General features: G+C 43.2%; 1 protein-coding gene across 1 annotated transcript; it reads left to right on the forward strand.

Moving 5' to 3' along the window:
* The first annotated feature begins 14,800 nt into the window (after positions 1 to 14,800).
* LOC123060435 (probable WRKY transcription factor 13) lies at positions 14,801 to 20,813 on the forward strand. The gene is made up of 3 exons (XM_044483160.1): positions 14,801 to 15,163; positions 15,295 to 15,606; positions 20,226 to 20,813. Exons 1-3 carry the CDS (start codon positions 14,859 to 14,861, stop codon positions 20,395 to 20,397), a joined length of 789 nt encoding a protein of 262 aa, XP_044339095.1. The 5' UTR covers positions 14,801 to 14,858; the 3' UTR covers positions 20,398 to 20,813.
* Positions 20,814 to 22,494: the final 1,681 nt, after the last annotated feature.

Consider the following 22,494-nt stretch of genomic DNA (forward strand, 5'->3'; position numbering starts at 1 on the left):
TTTTTATGGCCTCTTTTTTTTCGTCCGGAGTCTCATCCCGACTTGTGGGGGAATCATAGTCTCCATCATCCTTTCCTCACTTGGGACAATACTCTAATAATGATGATCATCACACTTTTATTTTCTTACAACTCAAGAATTACAACTCGATACTTAGAACAAAATATGACTCTATGTGAATGCCTCCGGCGGTGTACCGGGATATGCAATGACTCATGAGTGACATGTATGAAAGAATTATGAACGGCGGCTTCGCCACAAATACGATATCAACTACATGATCATGCAAAGCAATATGACAATGACGAAGTGTGTCATGATAAACGCAACGGTGAAAAGTTGCATGGCAATATATCTCGGAATGGCTATGGAATGCCATGACAGGTAGGTATGGTGGCTGTTTTGAGGAAGGTATATGGTGGGTGTATGATACCGGCGAAAGGTGCGCGGTATTAGAGAGGCTAGCAATGATGGAAGGGTGAGAGTGCGTATAATCCATGGACTCAACATTAGTCATAAAGAACTCATATACTTATTGTAAAAATCTACAAGTTATCAAAGCAAAGTATTATGCGCATGCTCCTAGAGGGATAGATTGGTAGGAAAAGACCATCGCTCGTCCCCGACCGCCACTCATAAGGAAGACAATCAATAAATAAATCATGCTCCGACTTCATCATATAACGGTTCACCATACGTGCATGCTACGGGAATCACAAACTTCAACACAAGCATTTTTCAAATTCACAACTACTCAACTAGCATGACTCTAATATCACCATCTCCATATATCAAAACAATTATCAAGCATCAAACTTCTCATAGTATTCAACACACTCATAAGAGAATTTTATTATTAATCTTGTATACATAGCATATAAGGATTATTTAAGCAAATTACCATGCTATTTAAGACTCTCAAAATAATCTAAGTGAAGCATGAGAGATCAATAGTTTCTATAAAACAAATCCACCACCATGCTCTAAAAGATATAAGTGAAGTACTAGAGCAAAACTATATAACTCAAAAGATATAAGTGAAGCACATAGAGTATTCTAATAATTTCTTAATCATGTGTGTCTCTATCAAAAGGTGTGTACAGCAAAGATGATTGTGGTAAACTAACAAATAAATACTTAAATCATACAAGACGTTCCAAGCAAAACACATATCATGTGGTGAATAAAAATATAGATCCAAGTAAAGTTACCGATAGAAGTAGACGAAAGAGGGGATGCCTTCCGGGGCATCCCCAAGCTTTGGATTTTAGGTGTCCTTAGATTATCTTGGGGTGCCATGGTCATCCCTAAGCTTAGGCTCTTGCAATTCCTTGTTCCATAATCCATCAAATCTTTACCCAAAACTTGAAAACTTCACAACACAAAACTTAAAGAAGAAAATCTCGTGAGCTCCGTTAGCGAAAGAAAACAAAAGACCACTTCAAGGTACTGTAATTAACTCATTATTTATTTATATTGGTGTTAAACCTACTGTATTCTAACTTCTCTATGGTTTATAACTATTTTACTAGCCATACATTCATCAAAATAAGCAAACAACACATGAAAAACAGAATCTATCAAAAACAGAACAGTCTGTAGTAATCTGTAGCTAGTGCAAGATCTGGAACCCCAAAAATTCTAAAATAAATTTCTTAACGTGAGGGATTTATCTATTAATCATCTGCAAAAAGAATTAACTAAATATCACTTTCCAAATAAAAATGGCAGCAGTTCTCGTGAGCGCTGAAGTTTCTGTTTTTTACAGCAAGATTAACAAGACTTTCCTCAAGTCTTCCCAACGGTTCTACTTGGCACAAACACTAATTAAACACACAAAACACAACCAAAACATAGGTTGTATAATTTATTTATTACTAAAAAGGAGCAAAAAGCAAGGAATAAAAATAAAATTGGGTTGCCTCCCAACAAGCGCTATCATTTAACGCCCCTAGCTAGGCATAAAAGCAAGGATAGATCTAGGTATTGCCATCTTTGGTACGTAATTCTTCAATAAGGCATCTACCGTCCTTAGGAATTTCTTTCCTTTTATTGATTATCAAAATTTTAGGCACAAGATCGAAAAAATCATTGGCAGCAAATGGTTCCTTAATGATAGCAAAAATGTTAGGGTGAACACTTATAGATTTGAGATCCGCAGTTTCTTTGCTAGAGGATTCACCTTCATTTTTAGGAACATACATAAGCTTGGAAGTTTTAGTTGGAGGACTTGGAGTATTCTTTACGGAATAAAAAGTGGTTCCCAAATTGGTAATGATACCCTCAAGTTTATCGATTCTAATGGAATCGTGATTTATTCTTCCATTAACTATAGGTTCCTTCTCTTTAATATTTTTCAAAGTTACTCCTACTTTAGATCCATATTGGGTAATTTGGTTGTGGATCTTTTTATCGAAATTTTCAATTAACTCAATGGTAGCAACTTTATTTTCAATAATTTCAAGTTTTTGCATTACATGTTCCAAAGTTAATCTAACATAGTTCCATTAACCAAAAGAGGTGGTGAGCCAAACAAATCTATCATAGCATTGTAAGAATCAAAAGTATGGCTACCCAAGAAGTTCCCTCGGTAATGGTATCAAGGATATATCTGTGCCAAGGAGTAACGCCTACATAAAAATTGCAAAGAAGAACAGAAGTAGGTTGCTTCCTGGTAGATCTATTTTGAGCATTGCAAATTCTATACCAAGCGTCTTTTAGGTTTTCTCCCTCCCTTTGCTTAAAATTTAGAACTTCATTCTCGGGAGACAACGGAGAAGATATGGGACTCACCATAATGACAAGTAAACAGGGAATGGGCAAAAAGGGCAAATAGAGAAAGAGAGAAAGGATAGAGAGAGAGAGGGGGGGCGAATAAAATGGCAAGGGTGAAATGGGGGAGAGGAAAACGAGAGGCAAATGGCAAATAATGTAATGTGGGAGATAAGGGTATGTGATGGGTACTTGGTATGTTGACTTTTGTGTAGATCTCCCTGGCAACGGCGCCAGAAATCCTTCTTGCTACCTCTTGAGCACTTGCGTTGGTTTTCCCTTGAAGAGGAAAGGGTGGTGCAGCAAAGTAGCGTAAGTATTTCCCTCAGTTTTTGAGAACCAATGTATCAATCCAGTAGGAGGCTACGCGCGAGTCCCTCGCACCTACACAAAACAAATAAATCCTTGCAACCAACGCGATAAGGGGTTGTTAATCCCTACACGTTCACTTACGAGAGTGAGATTTGATAGATATGATAAGATAATATTTTTGGTATTTTTATGATAAAGATGCAAAGTAAAATAAAAGAATGAAAATAACTAAGTATTGGAAGATTAATATGATGGAAGATAGACCCGGGGGCCATAGGTTTCACTAGTGGCTTCTCTCAAGAGCATAAGTATTTTACGGTGGGTGAACGAATTACTGTTGAGCAATTGACATAAATGAGCATAGTTATGAGAATATCTAGGTATGATCATGTATATAGGCATCACGTCCCACACAAGTAGACCGACTCCTGCCTGCGTCTACTACTATTACTCCACATATCGACCGCTATCCAGCATGCATCTAGAGTATTAAGTTCATAAGAATAGAGTAATGCCTTAAGCAAGATGACATGATGTAGAGGGATAAATTCATGCAATATGATAAAAACCCCATCTTGTTATCCTCGATGGCAACAATACAATACGTGCCTTGCTGCCCCTACTGTCACTAGGAAAGGACACCGCAAGATTGAACCCAAAGCTAAGCACTTCTCCCATTGCAAGAAAGATCAATCTAGTAGACCAAACCAAACTGATAATTCGAAGAGACTTGCAAAGATAACCAATCATACATAAAAGAATTCAGAGAAGATTCAAATATTGTTCATAGATAAACTTGATCATAAACCCACAATTCATCGGTCTCAACAAACACACCGCAAAAGAAGATTACATCGAATAGATCTCCACAAGAGAGGGGGGAACTTTGTATTGACATCCAAAAAGAGAGAAGAAGCCATCTAGCTAATAACTATGGACCCGTAGGTCTGAGGTAAACTACTCACACTTCATCGGAAAGGCTATGGTGTTGATGTAGAAGCCCTCCGTGATCGATGCCCCCTCCGGCGAAGCTCCGGAACAGGCCGCAAGATGGGATCTTGTGGATACAGAAAGTTACGACAGTGGAATTAGGGTTTTGGCTCCGTATCTGATCGTTTGGGGGTACGTAGGTATATATACGAGGAAGAAGTATGTCGGTGGAGCAACAGGGGGGCCACGAGGGTGGAGGGCGCGCCTGGGGGGTAGGCGTGCCCCCCTACCTTGTGGCTTCCCTGTTGGTTGCTTGACGTAGGGTCAAGTCTCGTGGATCATGTTCGGTGAGAAAATCACGTTCCCGAAGGTTTCATTCCGTTTGGGCTCTGTTTGATATTCCGTTTCTCCGAAACCCTAAAATAGGCAAAAAACAGCAATTCTGGGCTGGGCCTCCGGTTAATAGGTTAGTCCCAAAAATAATATAAAAGTGGATAATAAAGCCTAATAATGTCCAAAACAGTAGATAATATTGCATGGAGCAACCAAAATTATAGATACGTTGGAGACGTATCAACGGTGTTGATGATGCTACCGACGCAGGGCTTCGCCTAAGCACCGCTACAATATGATCGAGGTGGATTATGGTGGAGGGGGCACCGCACTCGGCTAAAAGATCAACTGATCAACTTGTGTGTCTATGGGGTGCCCCTTGGCCACATATATAAAGGAGGGAGGAGGAGGAGGCCGGCCCTAGAGGGGGCGCGCCAAGTGTGGGGAGTCCTACTAGGAATCCCGAGTCCTAGTAGGATTCCCCTTTTCCTTTCCGGAGTAGGAGAGAAGAAAGAAGGAAAGAGAGAGGGAGTAGGAAAGGGCAAGGGGGGCGCCGCCCCCTTTCCCCTAGTCTAATTCGGACCCATGGGGGGGGGGGGCACGCCTCCTTCCCTTTGGCCTGCCTCCTCTATTCCTGTATGGCCCAATAAGGCCCAATACTTCTCCCGGCAAATTCCCGTAACTCTCCGGTACTCCGAAAAATACCCGAATCACTCGGAACCTTTCCGATGTCCGAAAATAACCTTCTGATATATAGATATTTACATCTCGACCATTTCAAGACTCCTCGTCATGTCCCTGATCTCATCCGGGACTCCAAACAAACTTCGATCATCAAATCACATAACTCATAATACAAATCGTCACAGAATGTTAAGCGTGCGGACCCTACGGGTTCGAGAACTATGTAGACATGACCAAGACTCATCTCCGGTCAATAACCAATAGCGGAACCTGGATGCTCATATTGGTTCCTACATATTCTACGAAGATCTTTATCGGTCAAACCGCATAACAACATACGTTGTTCCCTTTGTCATTGGTATGTTACTTGCCCGAGATTCGATCGTCGATATCTCAATACCTAGTTCAATCTCGTTACCTGCAAGTCTCTTTACTCGTTCCATAATACATCATCCTGCAACTAACTCATTAGTTGCATTTCTTGCAAGGCTTATAGTGATGTGCATTACCGAGAGGGCCCAGAGATACCTCTCCGACAATCGGAGTGACAAATCCTAATCTTGATCTATGCCAACTCAACAAGTACCATCGGAGACACCTGTAGAGCACCTTTATAATCACCCAGTTACGTTGTGACGTTTGGTAGCACATAAAGTGTTCCTCCGGTACTCGGGAGTTGCATAATCTCATAGTCATAGGAACATGTATAAGTCATGAAGAAAGCAATAGCAACAAATTAAATGATCATAGTGCTAAGCTAACGAATGGGTCAAGTCAATCACATCATTCTCTAATAATGTGATCCCTCTTATCAAATGACAACTCTTTGTCCATGGCTAGGAAACTTAACCATCTTTGATTAACGAGCTAGTCAAATAGAGGCGTACTAGTGACACTCTATTTGTCTATGTATTCACACATGTAGTAAGTTTCCGGTTAATACAATTCTAGCATGAATAATAAACATTTATCATGACATAAGGAAATATGAATAACCACTTTATTATTGCCTCTAGGGCATATTTCCTTCAGTCTCCCACTTGCACTAGAGTCAATAAACTAGTTCACATCGTCATGTGATTTAACATCAATAGTTCACATCTTTATGTGATTAATTCACATCTCCATGTGACTAAAACCCAAAGGGTTTACTAGAGTCAATAATCTAGTTCACATCACTATGTGATTAACACCCAAAGAGTGATCATGTTTTGCTTGTGAGAGAAATTTAATCAACGGGTCTGCCACATTCAGAGCCGTATGTATTTTGCAAATTTTCTATGTCTATAATGCTTTGCACGGAGCTACTCTAGCTAATTGCTCCCACTTTCAATATGTATCTAGATCAAGACTTAGAGCCATCCAGATTGGCGTCAAAGCTTGCATCGACGTAACTCTTTACGACGAACTCTTTGTCACTTCCATAACGGAGAAACATTTCCTTATTCCACTAAGGATATTTTTGACCGTTGTCCAGTGATCCACTCCTGGATCACTATTGTACCCTCTTGCTTATGGTGAGGTACACAATAGGTCTAGTACACAACATAGCATACTTTATAGAACCTATGACTGAGGCATAGGGAATGAGTTTTCATTCTATTTCTATTTTCTGCTGTGGTCGGGCTTTGAGTCTTTACTCAACTTCACACCTTGCAACACAGGGAAGAACTCCTTCTTTGACTGTTCCATTTTGAACTACTTCAAAATCTTATCAAGGTATGTACTCATTGAAAATATATCAAGCGTCTTAATCTATCTCTATAGATCTTGATGCTCAATATGTAAGTAGCTTCACCAAGGTCTTTCTTCGAAAAACTCATTTCAAGCACTCCTTTATGCTTTCTAGAAAATTCTTCATTATTTCCGATCAACAATATGTCATTCACATATACTTATCAGAAATGTTGTAGTGCTCCCACTCACTTTCTTGTAAATACAGACTTCACCGCAAGTCTGTATAAAACCATATGCTTTGATCACTTTATCAAAGCATATATTTCAACTCCGAGATGCTTGCACCAGTCCATAGATGGATCGCTGGAGCTTGCTCATTTTGTTACCACCTTTAGGATCGACAAAAACCTTCTGGTTGCATCATATACAACTCTTCTTTAATAAATCCATTAAGGAATACAATTTTGACATCCATTTACCAGATTTCATAAAATGCGGCAACTGCTAACATGATTTGGATAGATTTTTAAGCATCGATACGAGTGAGAAAATCTCATCATAGTCAACACCTTAAACTTGTCGAAAACATTTTGCGACAATTCGAGCTTTGTAGATAGTAACACTACTATCAGCGTCCATCTTCCTATTGAAGATCCATTTATTCTTAATGACTCACCGATCATCGGGCAAGTCAATCAAAGTCCATACTTTGTTCTCATACATGGATCCCATCTCAGATTTCATGGCCTCAAGCCATTTCGCAGAATCTGGGCTCATTATCGCTTCCTCATAGTTTGTAGGTTCATCATGGTCAAGTAACATGACCTCCAAAACAGGATTACCGTACCACTCTGGTGCGGATCTCACTCTGGTTGACCTACGAGGTTCGGTAGTAACTTGATCTGAAGTTACATGATCATCCTCATTAGCTTCCTCACTAATTGGTGTAGGAGTCACAGGAATAGATTTTTGTGATGAACTACTTTCCAATAAGGGAGCAGGTACAGTTACCTCATCAAGTTCTACTTTCCTCCCACTCACTTCTTTCGAGAGAAACTCCTTCTCTAGAAAAGATCCATTCTTAGCAACGAATGTCTTGCCTTCGGATCTGTGATAGAAGGTGTACCCAACTGTCTCCTTTGGGTATCCTATGAAGACACATTTCTCCGATTTGGGTTTGAGCTTATTAGGATGAAACTTTTTCACATAAGCATCGCAACCCCAAACTTTAAGAAACGACAACTTTGGTTTCTTGCCAAACCACAGTTCATATGGTGTCGTCTCAACGGATTTAGATGGTGCCCTATTTAACATGAATGCAGCTGTCTCTAATGCATAACTCCAAAATGATAGTGGTAAATCGGTAAGAGACATCATAGATTGCACCATATCTAATAAAATATGGTTGCGATGTTCGAACACACCATTACGTTGTGGTGCTCCAGGTGGTGTGAGTTGCGAAACTATTCCGCATTGTTTCAAATGAAGACCAAACTCATAACTCAAATATTCTCCTCCACAATCAGATCGTAGAAACTTTATTTTCTTGTTACGATGATTTTCTACTTCACTCTGAAATTATTTGAACTTTTCAAATGTTTCGAATTTATGGTTCGTCAAGTAGATATACTCATATCTGCTCAAATCATCTGTGAAGGTCAGAAAATAATAATACCTGCCGCGAGCCTCAACACTCATCGGACTGCATACATCAGTATGTATTATTTCCAACAAGTCTGTTGCTTGCTCGATTGTTCCGGAGGACGGAGTCTTAGTCATCTTGCCCATGAGGCATGGTTCGCAAGCATCAACAGATTCATAATCAAGTGATTCCAAAAGTCCATCAGCATGGATTTTCTTCATGCGCTTTACACCAATATGACCTAAACGGCAGTTCCACAAATAAGTTGCACTATCATTATTAACTTTGCATCTTTTGGCTTCTATATTATGAATATGTGTATCACTATGATCGATATTCAATAAACCATTCACCTTGGGTATATGACCATTGCAGGTTTTATTCATGTAAACGGAACAACAATTATACTCTGACTTTAAATGAATAACCGTATTGCAATAAACATGATCAAATCATATTCATGCTTAATGCAAACACCAAATTACTTTTATTTAGGTTCAACACTAATCCCGAAAGTATAGGGAGTGTGCGATGATGATCATATCAATCTTGGAACCACTTCCAACACACATCATCACTTCACCCTTAACTAGTCTCCGTTCATTCTGCAATTCCTGTTTTGAGTTACTAATCTTAGCAACTGAACTAGTATCAAATACTGAGGGGTTGCTATAAACACTATTAAAGTACATATCAATAACATGTATATCAAATACACCTTTGTTCACTTTGCCATCCTTCTTATCCGCCAAATACTTGGGGCAGTTCTGCTTCCAGTGACCAGTCCCTTTGCAGTAGAAGCACTTAGTCTCAGGCTTAGGTCTAGACTTGGGCTTCTTCACTTGAGCAGCAACTTGCTTACCGTTCTTTTTGAAGTTCCCCTTCTTCCCTTTGCCCTTTTCTTGAAACTAGTGGTCTTGTCAACCATCAACACTTGATGCTTTTCTTGATTTCTACCTTCGTCGATTTCAGTATCACGAAGAGCTTGGGAATCGTTTCCGTTATCCCTTGCATATTATAGTTCATCACGAAGTTCTAGTAACTTGGTGATAGTGACTAGAGAACTCTGTCAATCACTATCTTATCTAGAAGATTAACTCCCACTTGATTCAAGTGATTGTAGTACTCAGACATTCTGGGCACATGCTCACTAGCTGAGCTATTCTCTCCTCCATCTTGTAGGCAAAGTGATTGTCAAAAGTTTCATACCTTTCGACATGGGCATGAGTCTGAAATACTAATTTCAACTCTGGGAACATCTCATATGCTCTGTGGCGTTCAAAACGTCTTTGAAGCCTCGATTCTAAGCCGTAAAGCATGATGCACTAAACTATCAAGTAGTCATCATATCGAGCTCGCCAAATGTTCATAATGTCTGCATCTGCTCCTGTAATCGGTCTGTCACCTAGCGGTGCATCAAGAACATAATTATTTTGTGCAGCAATGAGGATAATCCTCAGATCACGGATCCAATCCGCATCATTGCTACTAACATCTTTCAACTTAGTTTTTCCTCTAGGAACATATCAAAAAATAAACGGGGAGCTACATCGTGAGCTATTGATCTACAACATAGTTATGCAAATACTATCAGGACTAAGTTCATGATAAATTAAAGTTCAATTAATCATATTACTTAAGAACTCCCACTTAGATAGACATCTCAAAGTACCGTCTTGATATGGCCATGATCATCTTGCGCCTTTGATCTCCATCTCCAAAGTACTATCATGATCTCTATCATCACCGGCATGACACCATGATCTCCATCATCTTGATATCTATCAACGTGTCATCACATGATCGTCTTGTTAACTATTGCTATCGCATAGCGATAAAGTAAAGCAATTATTTGGCGCTTGCATCTTATGCAATAAAGAGACAACCATAAGGCTTCTGCCAGTTGCCGATAACTTCAACAAAACATGATCATCTCATACAATAATTTATATCTCATCATGTCTTGACCATATCACATCACAGCATGCCCTGCAAAAACAAGTTAGACGTCCTCTACTTTGTTGTTGCAAGTTTTACGTGGCTGCTACGGGCTGAGCAAGAACCTTTCTTACCTACGCATCAAAAACCACAACGCGGTATAGTGATTGTTTTTTGATCTTCAGAAAGAACCATGTTCATTGAATCCGACTCAACTAAAGTTGGAGAAACGGACACCCACTAGCCACCTGTGTGTGAAGCACGTCGGTAGAACCAGTCTCTCGTAAGCGTACATGTAATGTCGGTCTGAGCCGCTTCATCCAACAATGCCTCCGAATCAAGAATCAACTAGTGACGGCAAGCAATATGTATATACCCACGCCCACAACTCATTTGTGTTCTACTCGTGCATATAACATCTACACATAGACCTGGCTCGGATGCCACTGCTGGAGAACGCAGTAATTTCAAAAAAAATCCTACGCACACGCAAGATCATGGTGATGCATAGCAACGAGAGGGGAGAGTGTCGTCCACGTACCCTCGTAGAACGTAAGCGGAAGCATTATGAGAACGCGGTTGATGTAGTCGTACGTCTTCACGATCCGACCGATCGAAGTACCGAACGTACGGCACCTCCGAGTTCAGCACAAGTTCAGCTCGGTGACGTCCCACGAACTCCGATCCAGCAGAGCTTTGAGGGAGAGTTACATCAGCACGATGGCGTGATAACGGTGATGATGATGCTACCAACGCAGGGCTTCGCCTAAGCACCGCTACGATATGACCGAGGTGGATTATGGTGGAGGGGGGCACCGCACACGGCTAAAAGATCAACTGATCAACTTGTGTGTCTATGGGGTGCCCCTTGGCCACGTATATAAAGGAGGGAGGAGGAGGAGGCCGGCCCAAGAGGGGCACGCCAAGTGTGGGGAGTCCTACTAGGACTCTCAAGTCCTAGTAGGATTCCCCTTTTCCTTTCCGGAGTAGGAGAGAAGAAAGAAGGAAAGAGAGAGGGAGTAGGAAAGGGCAAGGGGGGCGTCACCCCCTTTCCCCTAGTCCAATTCAGACCCATGGGGGGGCGCGCCTCCTTCCCTTTGGCCTGCCTCCTCTATTCCCGTATGGCCCAATAAGGCCCAATACTTCTCCCAGCGAATTCCCGTAACTCTCCGGTACTCCAAAAAATACCCGAATCACTCGGAACCTTTCTGATGTCCGAATATAGCCTTCCAATATATCGATCTTTACGTCTCGACCATTTCGAGACTCCTCGTCTCCGAACAAACTTCGGCCATCAAATCACATAACTCATAATACAAATCGTCACAGAACGTTAAGCGTGCGGACCGTATGGGTTCGAGAACTATGTAGACATGACCGAGACTCATCTCCGGTCAATAACCAATAGCGGAACCTGGATGCTCATATTGGTTCCTACATATTCTACGAAGATCTTTATCGGTCAAACCGCATAACAACATACGTTGTTCCCTTTGTCATCGGTATGTTACTTGCCCGTGATTCAATCATCGGTATCTCAATACCTAGTTCAATCTCGTTACCGGCAAGTCTCTTTAGTCGTTCCATAATACATCATCCCGCAACTAACTCATTAGTTGCATTTCTTGCAAGGCTTATAGTGATGTGCATTACCGAGAGGGCCCAGAGATACCTCTCCGACAATCGGAGTGACAAATCCTAATCTTGATCTATGCCAACTCAACAAGTACCATCGGAGACACCTGTAGAGCACCTTTATAATCACCCAGTTACGTTGTGACGTTCGGTGGCACACAAAGTGTTCCTCCGGTAAACGGGAGTTGCATAATCTCATAGTCATAGGAACATGTATAATTTATGAAGAAAGCAATAGCAACAAACTAAACGATCATCGTGCTAAGCTAACGGATGGGTCAAGTCGATCACATCATTCTCTAATGATGTGATCCCGCTTATCAAATGACAACTCTTTGTCCATGGCTAGGAAACTTAACCATCTTTGATTAACGAGCTAGTCAAATAGAGGCATACTAGTGACACTCTGTTTGTCTGTGTATTCACACATGTACTAAGTATCCGGTTAATACAATTCTAGCATGAATAATAAACATTTATCATGATATAAGGAAATATGAATAACCACTTTATTATTGCCTCTAGGGCATATTTCCTTCATCAATAACATCATCACCTTACCTTCGACCATCGTTAAATTTCGAGTTTGATCCTTAGTAGATAAAGAATTAAAGATACAAGTGCCTGCTTAAAGTACCAAGCTACGAGCCTATGACAAGGGTGAAAGTCGCAACTTTTAGTCAGAACACTAGAGTTTAATGTAATTTTTGCGTGAATTAGTTCATACATGTATTTCAAACAGGCACTCTTCATGCAAATTGTGCCACTCTGATGATTAGATTCCTTTGGATGGAACCAACCCACCCAGTTCAAAACCTAGATTTAACACGGGTGCTCGCATTTTCCTGAATTTATTCCAGGCTTTTCGGCAACTTTGTCAATCGCAAGATTTGGCGGTTACGAGCGTATGCGTTTGTACCGCGTTTCAAAATGAACAGGCACTCACAATACATGGTAGTCGAGCGCATGGGTAAACATAATTGCGCTTGCGATGTTTTTGTTGAGAGTAAAAGTAAACAAGAACAGGGTGTAATAGTGAACCAATTTCTCTCTTTATTGATGATGATGTTATACATATATTGTTAAGGGACACGAGTAAAGGGTCGTGTCTGTTGGAGAAGGGATGCGTCTCTTCGAAGAGATAAGCGCATGATGATTGCTAAACTAAGGCGGTTGTTAATTAAGCAGAGATTAGTAGGATTATAATTAATCCTTAAGAGTTTATACACCTCGGCTTAGCCACCACAATTGCCTCGAGATACACATTTTTCAATCATCATGGGTAATATCAATTTTAACCGTGCCACCAAGATCAACTCGGGGGCGACCAACCTCCCCGTCCGCCTCCTCCCCTTCTCGTTTCCTATCCTCGCCGCCGCCGGAGACGGGCGCCGGGTCCCCCGCGCGGCCGCCAGGTCCCCCGCGCGGCCGATGAGGGTGGCGGCGAGGCCCTCGGCCGCGACGCCGCTCGGGCTCGGGCCTAGGGTTTGAGGCGGCGGCCTCTGCTGGTGAGGGCGGCGTCGTCCTGGCGGCGGGCAACACTCGCCGGAGTTGAGGGCCACGTCTACTCGGCCGCGCGGGCGGCGAGTTGACAGTGGATGCGGGCGCCGCGTGAAGGGATCCCCTGCTACTCTCCTTCGCCAGATCTGAAGACGGTGCCCCCGTGCTGTTGCTTCCTCCTCGTCAGCCTGACCGGGTCCGGCGGCAGACTGCGCGGATGTGGGGGTTGGGAGCTCTGGATCGGAATAATTTCTTGGCCGGCTGCGGCGGCCACGACACCGGCGGCACTCCAGGTGTTGTTTCCTTCTTGAAGGCGGCTTCGAGATCCAGCTCCCTTCCCCTCGTCCTCCCCCTACACCCGGGTGGAAACCCACAACTTTGGTTGGGCGGCGGCGGTGCCCGGCTCCGTCACCTTCTTGAAGGCGCCGCTTTGGGTCCGCGGGGAGGTGGGACAGCTGCAGCGTGTTCTTGACGTTCCTGATGGCGGCGGTTCTCTCTTTAGTGGTGTCGCTTCGCCATGGCGGTCGGCTGGTCCGGCTCTCGTGGTGATTGTGGTGCCCAAATCTTCGCCGTGTCTTCCTGGGGTGCTCCCGTCCCGTTCAGAGAGGCTGGAGGTGGAGCGGCTTCATCTTGCACGGAGCTTCGGTGGAGATGTCAAGTCATGCCTGACCGACAGGTGCTACGCTTTGTCATGCCTGGTCGGCAGGTGCTACGCACGACAGATCTTCCAAAGACTTCAAGCTGTGTCGGCTGGTGCTACTTGGCAACATGGTGCTGAGGTGTATCAGTGGCGACCGCGACGTGCTCAGCTGTTTGCACGCAGGGAGGAGGTGCCGTTGGGTGCCGTGGTGGAATCGACGATAGCTGGACCGAGTAAGGTTGATGCATCAGTACAGTTCTGAAGATGGAGCGGTGGTAGTTGGCGGCGGCGGCATCTGAGTGCACGCCGGACCGGTGAGACCCATGCCCGGCAGTCGTCCTGGATGGGACATCAAGTCTTAGATGTTAGGTTTGGCTACGATGTCTGTTTGGTATTAGGCCCAGGCTATCTGCGCCCCTATCAACTGGATAGAGTTGCTTAGACGGCGGCTTTAGTCTTACTATTGTATTACTTTGTAAGGTCTTGTGAGAATAATTAATAAAGTGGCCGTATGCATCGTCCAGATGCAGAGGCCGGAGGTCATCCTCCTTTTAAAAAAAAAAAATCTGTGTGACTAATGCCTAGTCAGGCCTATAATTACCTAAATAATGCCATAGACAGAAATAAAATGATGTTTAAGATAAGATAGTAAACCCTTCACCGAACGCAAGCTTTTCACCAAATCATTTCCCGTCAGTCGTCGGCCCTAAGTCCCTACGACATCAGTATATCACCACAAGTCCACAACACAAGCAAACACTCCGGCATAGCAGAGCTAGAGATAAAGAGATCGACATGATGTTCCCATCACCAGGGGGTGCGGCGATGGCGCTGGCCCACGGCCAAGCAGCTTCCACGGGCGCAACGACCGCCGGCGGCACCGCGACCGCCATAACCTTCAGCTTCCAGCCCTCCGATCCTCCTGTGAACGGCGGCCTCTCCCACCACCATAGCCTCCTAGGTTACAGCCCCCTCGTACTAGACCACCCAACCACCACTACTTCCTCCTCCACCATCCCTACCGCCGCTCCCACACTTCACCACATCCATGCTCATGCCGGAGCCATCCATCCTGCAAGGTCATCCCCTCCACATCCATGGTAGTAATCGATTCGCTTCTCTCTCTCTCTCTCTCTCTCTCTCTCTCTCTCTCTCTCTCTCTCTCTCTCTCTCTCTCTCTCTCTCTCTCTCTCTACAATCTACATGTTTGATATGCTCCTATTCCTGTTAGGTCTTGCGAGGAAGCTGATCGAGAAAGGCAGAGGGGGAAGGGCGCGGTGGCAGGCATGGGGATTAACAGCGCGGCGGCCGGCGGAAGTGGAGGTGGTGAACGGTCACACGGGTCGTCGGCGGCGGCTGCGGGGATGGGGGTCGGCGCGGTGAGGATGAAGAAGGCGGCGGGGGGAGGAGCGGTGAAGGCGCGGCGGAAGGTGCGGGAGCCGAGGTTCTGCTTCAAGACCATGAGCGACGTCGACGTGCTCGACGACGGCTACAAGTGGCGCAAGTATGGCCAGAAGGTCGTCAAGAACACGCAGCACCCACGGTACGCACTGTACATCGATATAGCTCCTCCAACCCTCGACGTGACGCACATATACATACGCTACATATGTGCATGTGTACGATTTTATGAAGCAACTGCCTCATCAAACTGAAATCTCATGAAATGAAATTCAATGAAATGTCCTTTATCAAAAAATCAATGGGGGTCGGCACGGTATATCTAGATTATATAGATCTCATGATATTTTGTTTTTAATGTCCAATTTGGTGTAGGACTCATCAGAAGTGACAACTTGACTAATTAGGGTTATCAGTTAAGTACTATGGATTTTGTTTCCATTTAACAAAACATGGATTGCAGTTTTTTGGGGGGTTATTTCCACTTTGTAAAACTCTATAATCTATCCCTGAAAGAACTATATAATCTAGATATACCAAAGTAATTTATGCTCAAATTTTTTATCCAGGATGTAATATGGCAAGCATAAATAGGTTTAGTGCAGGCGCATAATATATATGAACTATAATTTTCTTGGAAGTATTGTTTTGGCTGTTTTTAAAATTTAACCCTGGTACAATTTCCAAAAAAAATCTCCATAAATTAAGCACATTTTGAAACTGTTTCTTTATTAGAAAAATTCACATATTAATGCATTATTACATCGAAGGGCGCTATAAAATGATGAAATGCTAAAAACAATATTGGGAAAATATTAGAACCTCTGTTTCTCTTTCTACTGAGAGACAAACCGCTTTCTAGGGTTAGCCTAATGCATATGAAGTTATGAACTAGGCTTTCTTCATGGACAATTCCGCTCTTTTAATTCTAGGCATTCATGTGTTGTTGCACGCTAATCTCCTTCGTGTTAGTAAGTATATATTCATGCATGCTTTACCATAAGTGTACTATGGGTATCTTGAAGCAATAACTAACTAAGTGACACTATTCAACTTGATTATCGGCGACATATTGGGCTCAACTTAGTGAAGCAAATTAGTTTGAATACTCTAACATCATTAGTTAAGGCCGCGTTTGGAACACATGAATTCGAAGCGTATGAATATACATTGATTCATAAAGCAAACAAAACCACGGGAAAAGTGCAAAACTGTTATTTGGCTGCCACACATGAATATCACAGAAATTGTAGACGGGAAGAAAAGAAAACATGGGGTAGGCCTCATGTTTGGTTTCTTCCAAATTTCCTATGGAATAACCCATTCCATAGAAGTTTCGAAGGAATATAGGATAACAATTCCTTTGTTCCAAACAACACCAAAGGAAAATTTCCTATAGGAATTCTAACCTCCAAAATTCCTATGTTTTTTCTTTGGAAGATCATGCTGCTAACCATGTTGGATAAAAGTATTCCTTACCGTAGCCTCCAATCATGTACACGCCTAAAACTTGCTTTGACAAGCAGAATGTTTTGGATACTATGTCATTCTCTTTACGAACCTTTTTACCCAACAAATAGCCCTCATTCGGGAGTTGACAGACTTATTGAGTTAATAATGAAGTTCATGTTTATTTTTTGAAATGGATGAAGTTCATGTTTGATTTCTAGACAAGCTTGTCATGGTGTTCTAGAAGGGAAACGTATAAACTACGTTAGTTTCATTTTTATAGTAAACCCATTGATGAAAGAAATAAAATAAAGTTGTTGAAGTACAATTTTGTGTAATGTGTATTTAGTAAGTTTGATGATCTTGATACAAATAAGGATTATGTTATCTTACCATATTGATTGACGTGCATCCCTTGAATTATGTATTATATTTACTATCCAATTGAGTTGGTATAAGTTATAAAATTGTTCTAGACCAGAACTTTATGACATTCACCGTAATTTAGTGAATATTATTGATTTTTTGCGGAAATATTATTGAAATTTAATATGAAGAAAAATGCAGGAAAGCTAAGAGATTCTGGCATGAAGAAACTAAAAGCTCACTTTACATGTGGCTCGTGTTCCTCTGCTAGCAGGGAACCACAGAGCCAATTATCTCACACAAACCTTTGTACACTCGTACAGTATTCAACTTTTCCTAAAGTTCCAGTCATTGAATGACAAAAGCTAAGGAAAAAAAGTGTTTGCAAAGCTAGCTGGTCCTAAGATGGCTTTGTTATGTCTGGTCCCCTTGTTGTCTCTCTACATCTCATAAGTTGAACCCTAAATGCATATCAACGCAACTTAATTAGCACACGTATATATGTCTATCTAGCTAGCTAGCTATAGCTTACCCATACACAAAGGTACGAAACATGCTCCTATTCCATTTGTTCATTTTCTAGGTCGTGCTAGCTATTCTAAGCTAGTAGCTCTTTATTCATGTCATCTGGATTAGGCAGATGATAACCTTGCTTGTTCTTTGCTTAATTTCTTTGATGGACTAGTCCATTTCATGTTGTGGGGGCGTCCAAGAGTACGTATAGAGAAAACAACCATCGACCGAGTCGCAACCTAACTACAAGTAGGTCAGATTCTCATGGCACCATCTAATAGTTCCACTAGCGTTCACTCATCCATGCGTGAGCCATCGCGACAAAGAAAAGAAAAGACTAGTTTTCCATGCATTTCTATTATTGTTAGTTGGAAGAAAAGGTTACATGTTGGTACTCTGAATAAGGTTTCTAATAAAAAAAGAAGTTGTACATGTTCTTACAGGTATGTTTTGAAACTAGCCATCTTAATTTTGTAGATGCAATTAACCACCTTACATTGTACTGTGGCATGCATGCATGGCATTGATACCCCCAGTATATATCTTCTCTCCGTGTCTATATGACAACCATACGTGCGTGTTTGTGTGCGCGCGTGTGTGAATCTACTGATCGACCAGTCCATGCATGTGTGGTGGTGATCATGGCACAGGCAGCGTGAAAAAGCATTGACCCACAGCTAGCACGGGACAAGCATCCAGTCCAATCTGATTAGGCCCGCCGTGCAATGATGCCACTCAGAGAGACAGACACCCAACCCAACCCTATGGCCTGCTCGATCTCTGGCTCACACACCACCACAGCATCATGGCTTTTCCAATCAACCGGCGAATCCTTCCTGGCAATCATCCTTCCTCAATCTCAGGGAATCTATCTCTCCCTAGCTATTACTCCCTCTCCTTTGTTCATAATTATAAGAAGTTTTGAATATTTCAATATGAACTACATACGAACTGAAATGAGTAACAAACACACTAAAATGTGTCTACATACATCCGACTCAGAAAAAAGTGAGAACATCTTATATTTGTGAACAGAGGGAGTAGTTTCTAAGCTAGTGGTTTTATTGTTTGAAGTTTTCTAAGATAGCAGCTTAGTACAGGTGTTTTTTTTTCTTCAAACGAGCAGATTAGTACAAGTTAGAACATTATTATCTAATTTGCCAAATGAATCGGATCACTTGGCAAAGAAGTTTTGCCCTTAGTTTCAACGTTGATCAGACAGCTTCGACTGCAAATGCCCACGTCTGTTGATTATCTAATTATTAGAAGTGGTTGATGTGCCTGGCTACCTAGATCGATCTGACTATATTCAACAAATAAAGTATTTTGGGTATTTATTTTGTGTGCTGGGGAGCATCTGCTCATGGTGGTGAATTGTAAAATCAAAATAAATAGCAAAAAATGAAATTATTTTGCACGAAAGCTGCACAAATTTTGTTGCAAAAATTCCTACCGATATGACATCATGGAGCTCAGGACAAAAAGCAAAAAAAGGAGTCTGGAGAAAGGTTCAGGATTTTTTATTTTGGAGCACTGATTTTGTTTTTGTTGACCCAAGCTCCTCCTATGTCACATTGGCATGAAAATTTGCGCGCGCGCAGAGAGAGACACACACAGAGAGAGAGAGAGAGAGAGAAACTTGTTTATCTTTGATGTGTAAAAATTTCAGATTTTTCTTTATAATTTTGCTATTTTATTTGGATTTACTAAGATGTGCTCGTGTCCAGCTATGGGTTTTCGATTTTGTGTGTGTTAATTTGTTTAATTTTAGTTACGTGCTTTGCTCTAGCTGGCTGTGGGAGAGGGGGAATCTCTGCTGTTTGGTAAAGGGGGCCGGCCCTGGGAGGGATGATGATGATGAAAGGGGTGGATTTGAGCCTTTGCAAAGGGCCCAAGATTTTTTGTACTCGGCAATTATTACCACATCTTTGTCAATCTATGCCCCTAGCCCTCGGGGTGAGACGAGGAATGATAGCTGCAGACTAGTAGTAGCTGGCCTGGAATTTTATCATCCCCATCCGTCCATCGGAATATTATTTCTTTCTTTCCATGTGTTGTGTTGTCAGGCCATGATTGAGGGTTTCTTCCAGCATCGGTACTTCACCTACTACGTGTCTACACCTCTCTGAATATTCACAAAATGCAGAATATAAAGTACAGTACCATGCATATGACCGCCTGTGATTTGCTACTTCTTCAACTGCCAAAACATCGTATATTTAGAACTAAAGAATGTATTGTCTTCTATTCTACTCCTCCGTTTAATTATATAAGAGCGTTTCTGTACACTACACTAATGTCAAAAATGATCTTATATAATGGAACGGAGGAAGTAGCTAGCATTGAAAAAAATGGCAAACCTAATGATTTTTAAAGAAATGGCGTAGTAGAAAACTAAGCTGATGATAAGGATGTTGTGTGTTGTGGACGCAGGAGCTACTACCGGTGCACGCAGGACAAGTGCCGGGTGAAGAAGCGGGTGGAGCGGCTGGCGGAGGACCCGCGCATGGTGATCACCACCTACGAGGGGCGGCACGTCCACTCCCCCTCCCGGGACGACGACGACGCCGCGCGCGCCAGCGCCGAGATGAGCTTCATCTGGTAGCAGCATGCGCTGCACTGCCCAGCCGCGTGCGCCCGGCTAGGGCCAGGCCACCCACCCACGAACGCTCCATGCATGCATGCGTGCTTTTACTGTACCGTAGTGCTGTTGTTGTTGTATAGTCAGGCTGGTAGCAGCTTAGCAGTTGGTATGTACGTACACTGATTAAGCTGTAGCGGCAATAAGACGTACGTTGCGTACGCCGAGGTTATCTGTTGGTGTTGGGGCTCTGGTTGGGGTCTAGTGGTGAGTGGTGGGGCTGAAGCCTCAAGTTAGCAACCTGCAAGTTACCTGGGATCTGGTGAAGAAAAAGTGGAAACGTGTAGTACATGGCAGCCAGCGTAACTTGCGGCGTCTCTCTTTTGTGTGTTCTGTATGTATACTTCAGGGTGTAGGCTCCTGCTGAAATCATTGTCGTACGTCAACTTGTTCCCTCTTGGGAAGGGAGAGGTGTTCTTTTTTCCCCTAGATTCTTGTGGGTTATGAGTTGCTTGGTGAGAGTTTCTTGTTCCAAAATTTGCTCCCGAACCTTTGCAGAACAATGTACATCCATGCAAGTTGTTTACAAGACACGATTTCGTGTGGGTTTTGAATTGTGCACAAAACTTGTTTACAAGACCCAATTTCTCGTTAGCTTCTTTTCTTGAGGGGGGAATTTCTCGTTAGCTACATGTTTAAGGAGGCGATGAGATCTCCTTAAGGGGAGAATAGCATGCAAATTGCCTCAAGGGGGATTGTATTGACAGGCACATTTGGGTTTTAGTCCTCTCTTGATTCTTTTGTTTAATACATTTATGGGGGGGGGGGGGGGGGGGGGGGACGTTCACTGTTCAAAACACCATTGCACATTAAAAAATATTCACGTCTTAAGAAAAATGTTAATGCATTTTTTAAAGGTGCATGTGTTTATTCATCTTGTATTAAATAAGTTGATCATGTTTACCAAAATGTTAATATGTTACAAAAAGTTCAGATCGTGGTTAAAAATGTTTATGCATTTAAAACATTCAGATATTCAAAAAACTTTTGGATCATCTTTTTAACATGTGCATTCATTTAAAATCCTCACATATTAAAAACTGTTTGTATCATGTTTAAAATGTGCATGTGTCATTAAAAAGGTTCACAGAATTAAAAATCTTCTTGAAAAACTAATAGTGCACAACTTAATCCACTAAAAAAGAAATAAAAAACACAAAATTGGAAAACGAAAAAATAGGAAATTAACAGGAAGAATAAAGAAAACATAGAAAACTGAAGGAGGAAGCCAAAACAAAAACAAAAGGCAGTACAAAAATGAAAGAAACCCAACCTAGCAAAAAAAAACCACGGTACCCGGAAATGAGCCGGCCATTCGCACGTCAGACCGAAAGAAGTCTCGCCTACAGCGTTTGCCTTAGGGCATCTCCAGCCGCGCCCCCAACAGGCCCTCCCCAGGAGTTTTTGCCGCGCCGGCGCCAAAAAAACGGCCCAGTCGCGCCCCCAGAAGCCCTTTTTCGCCGGCTCGGGCCAAAACTGGTGCCGGCGGACCCAGGCCGAACCCGGCGCCCTGGGGGCGCTTGGGGAGCCGGCACAAGCGAAAAAGGCGCGTGGGTCCGCCCTGGCGGCGACCCGAGGGCCTTTTCCCGCCGTTTCTTGACGCTTTTCCCTCGCATCCCTCCCGCTCGCTCGCCTTCCTCCCGCCATTCCCTCCCTTTCTCCCGCCAAACCCCCTCCCGCTCGCCTTCCAATCGCCGCCATGCCGCCGAAGAAGTACGCCATGCCGCGCGCGGCGGCAACCATGACTGGCACCGTGGCCCAGCCGAAGCAAAGGAAGCCGAGGGCGCCGCCGTTGAAGCCACCGGGCATGTCGAACTCCGAGTGGAGGGTGGAAGTTCAGCGACGTGACGCAGTCACCGCCGACCGGCGGAACAGGGCCATCGCCAAGAAGGCCCGCGACAACGCGGCGCGCGCGGCGGCGTCCTCCTCACCGGTCGACCACGCGGGGATGATGAATCCACCCGTCGTCAGCCACGCCCAGTACGCGCCCTGGGGACAGCAAGGCGGCGGATCTCCATGGGGATCATCGTCGCCCGGCTACGCCGACGGCGACGCGCACGG

This window comes from Triticum aestivum, chromosome 3A (assembly GCF_018294505.1).
Source record: "Triticum aestivum cultivar Chinese Spring chromosome 3A, IWGSC CS RefSeq v2.1, whole genome shotgun sequence".
NCBI classification, from domain to species: domain Eukaryota; kingdom Viridiplantae; phylum Streptophyta; class Magnoliopsida; order Poales; family Poaceae; genus Triticum; species Triticum aestivum.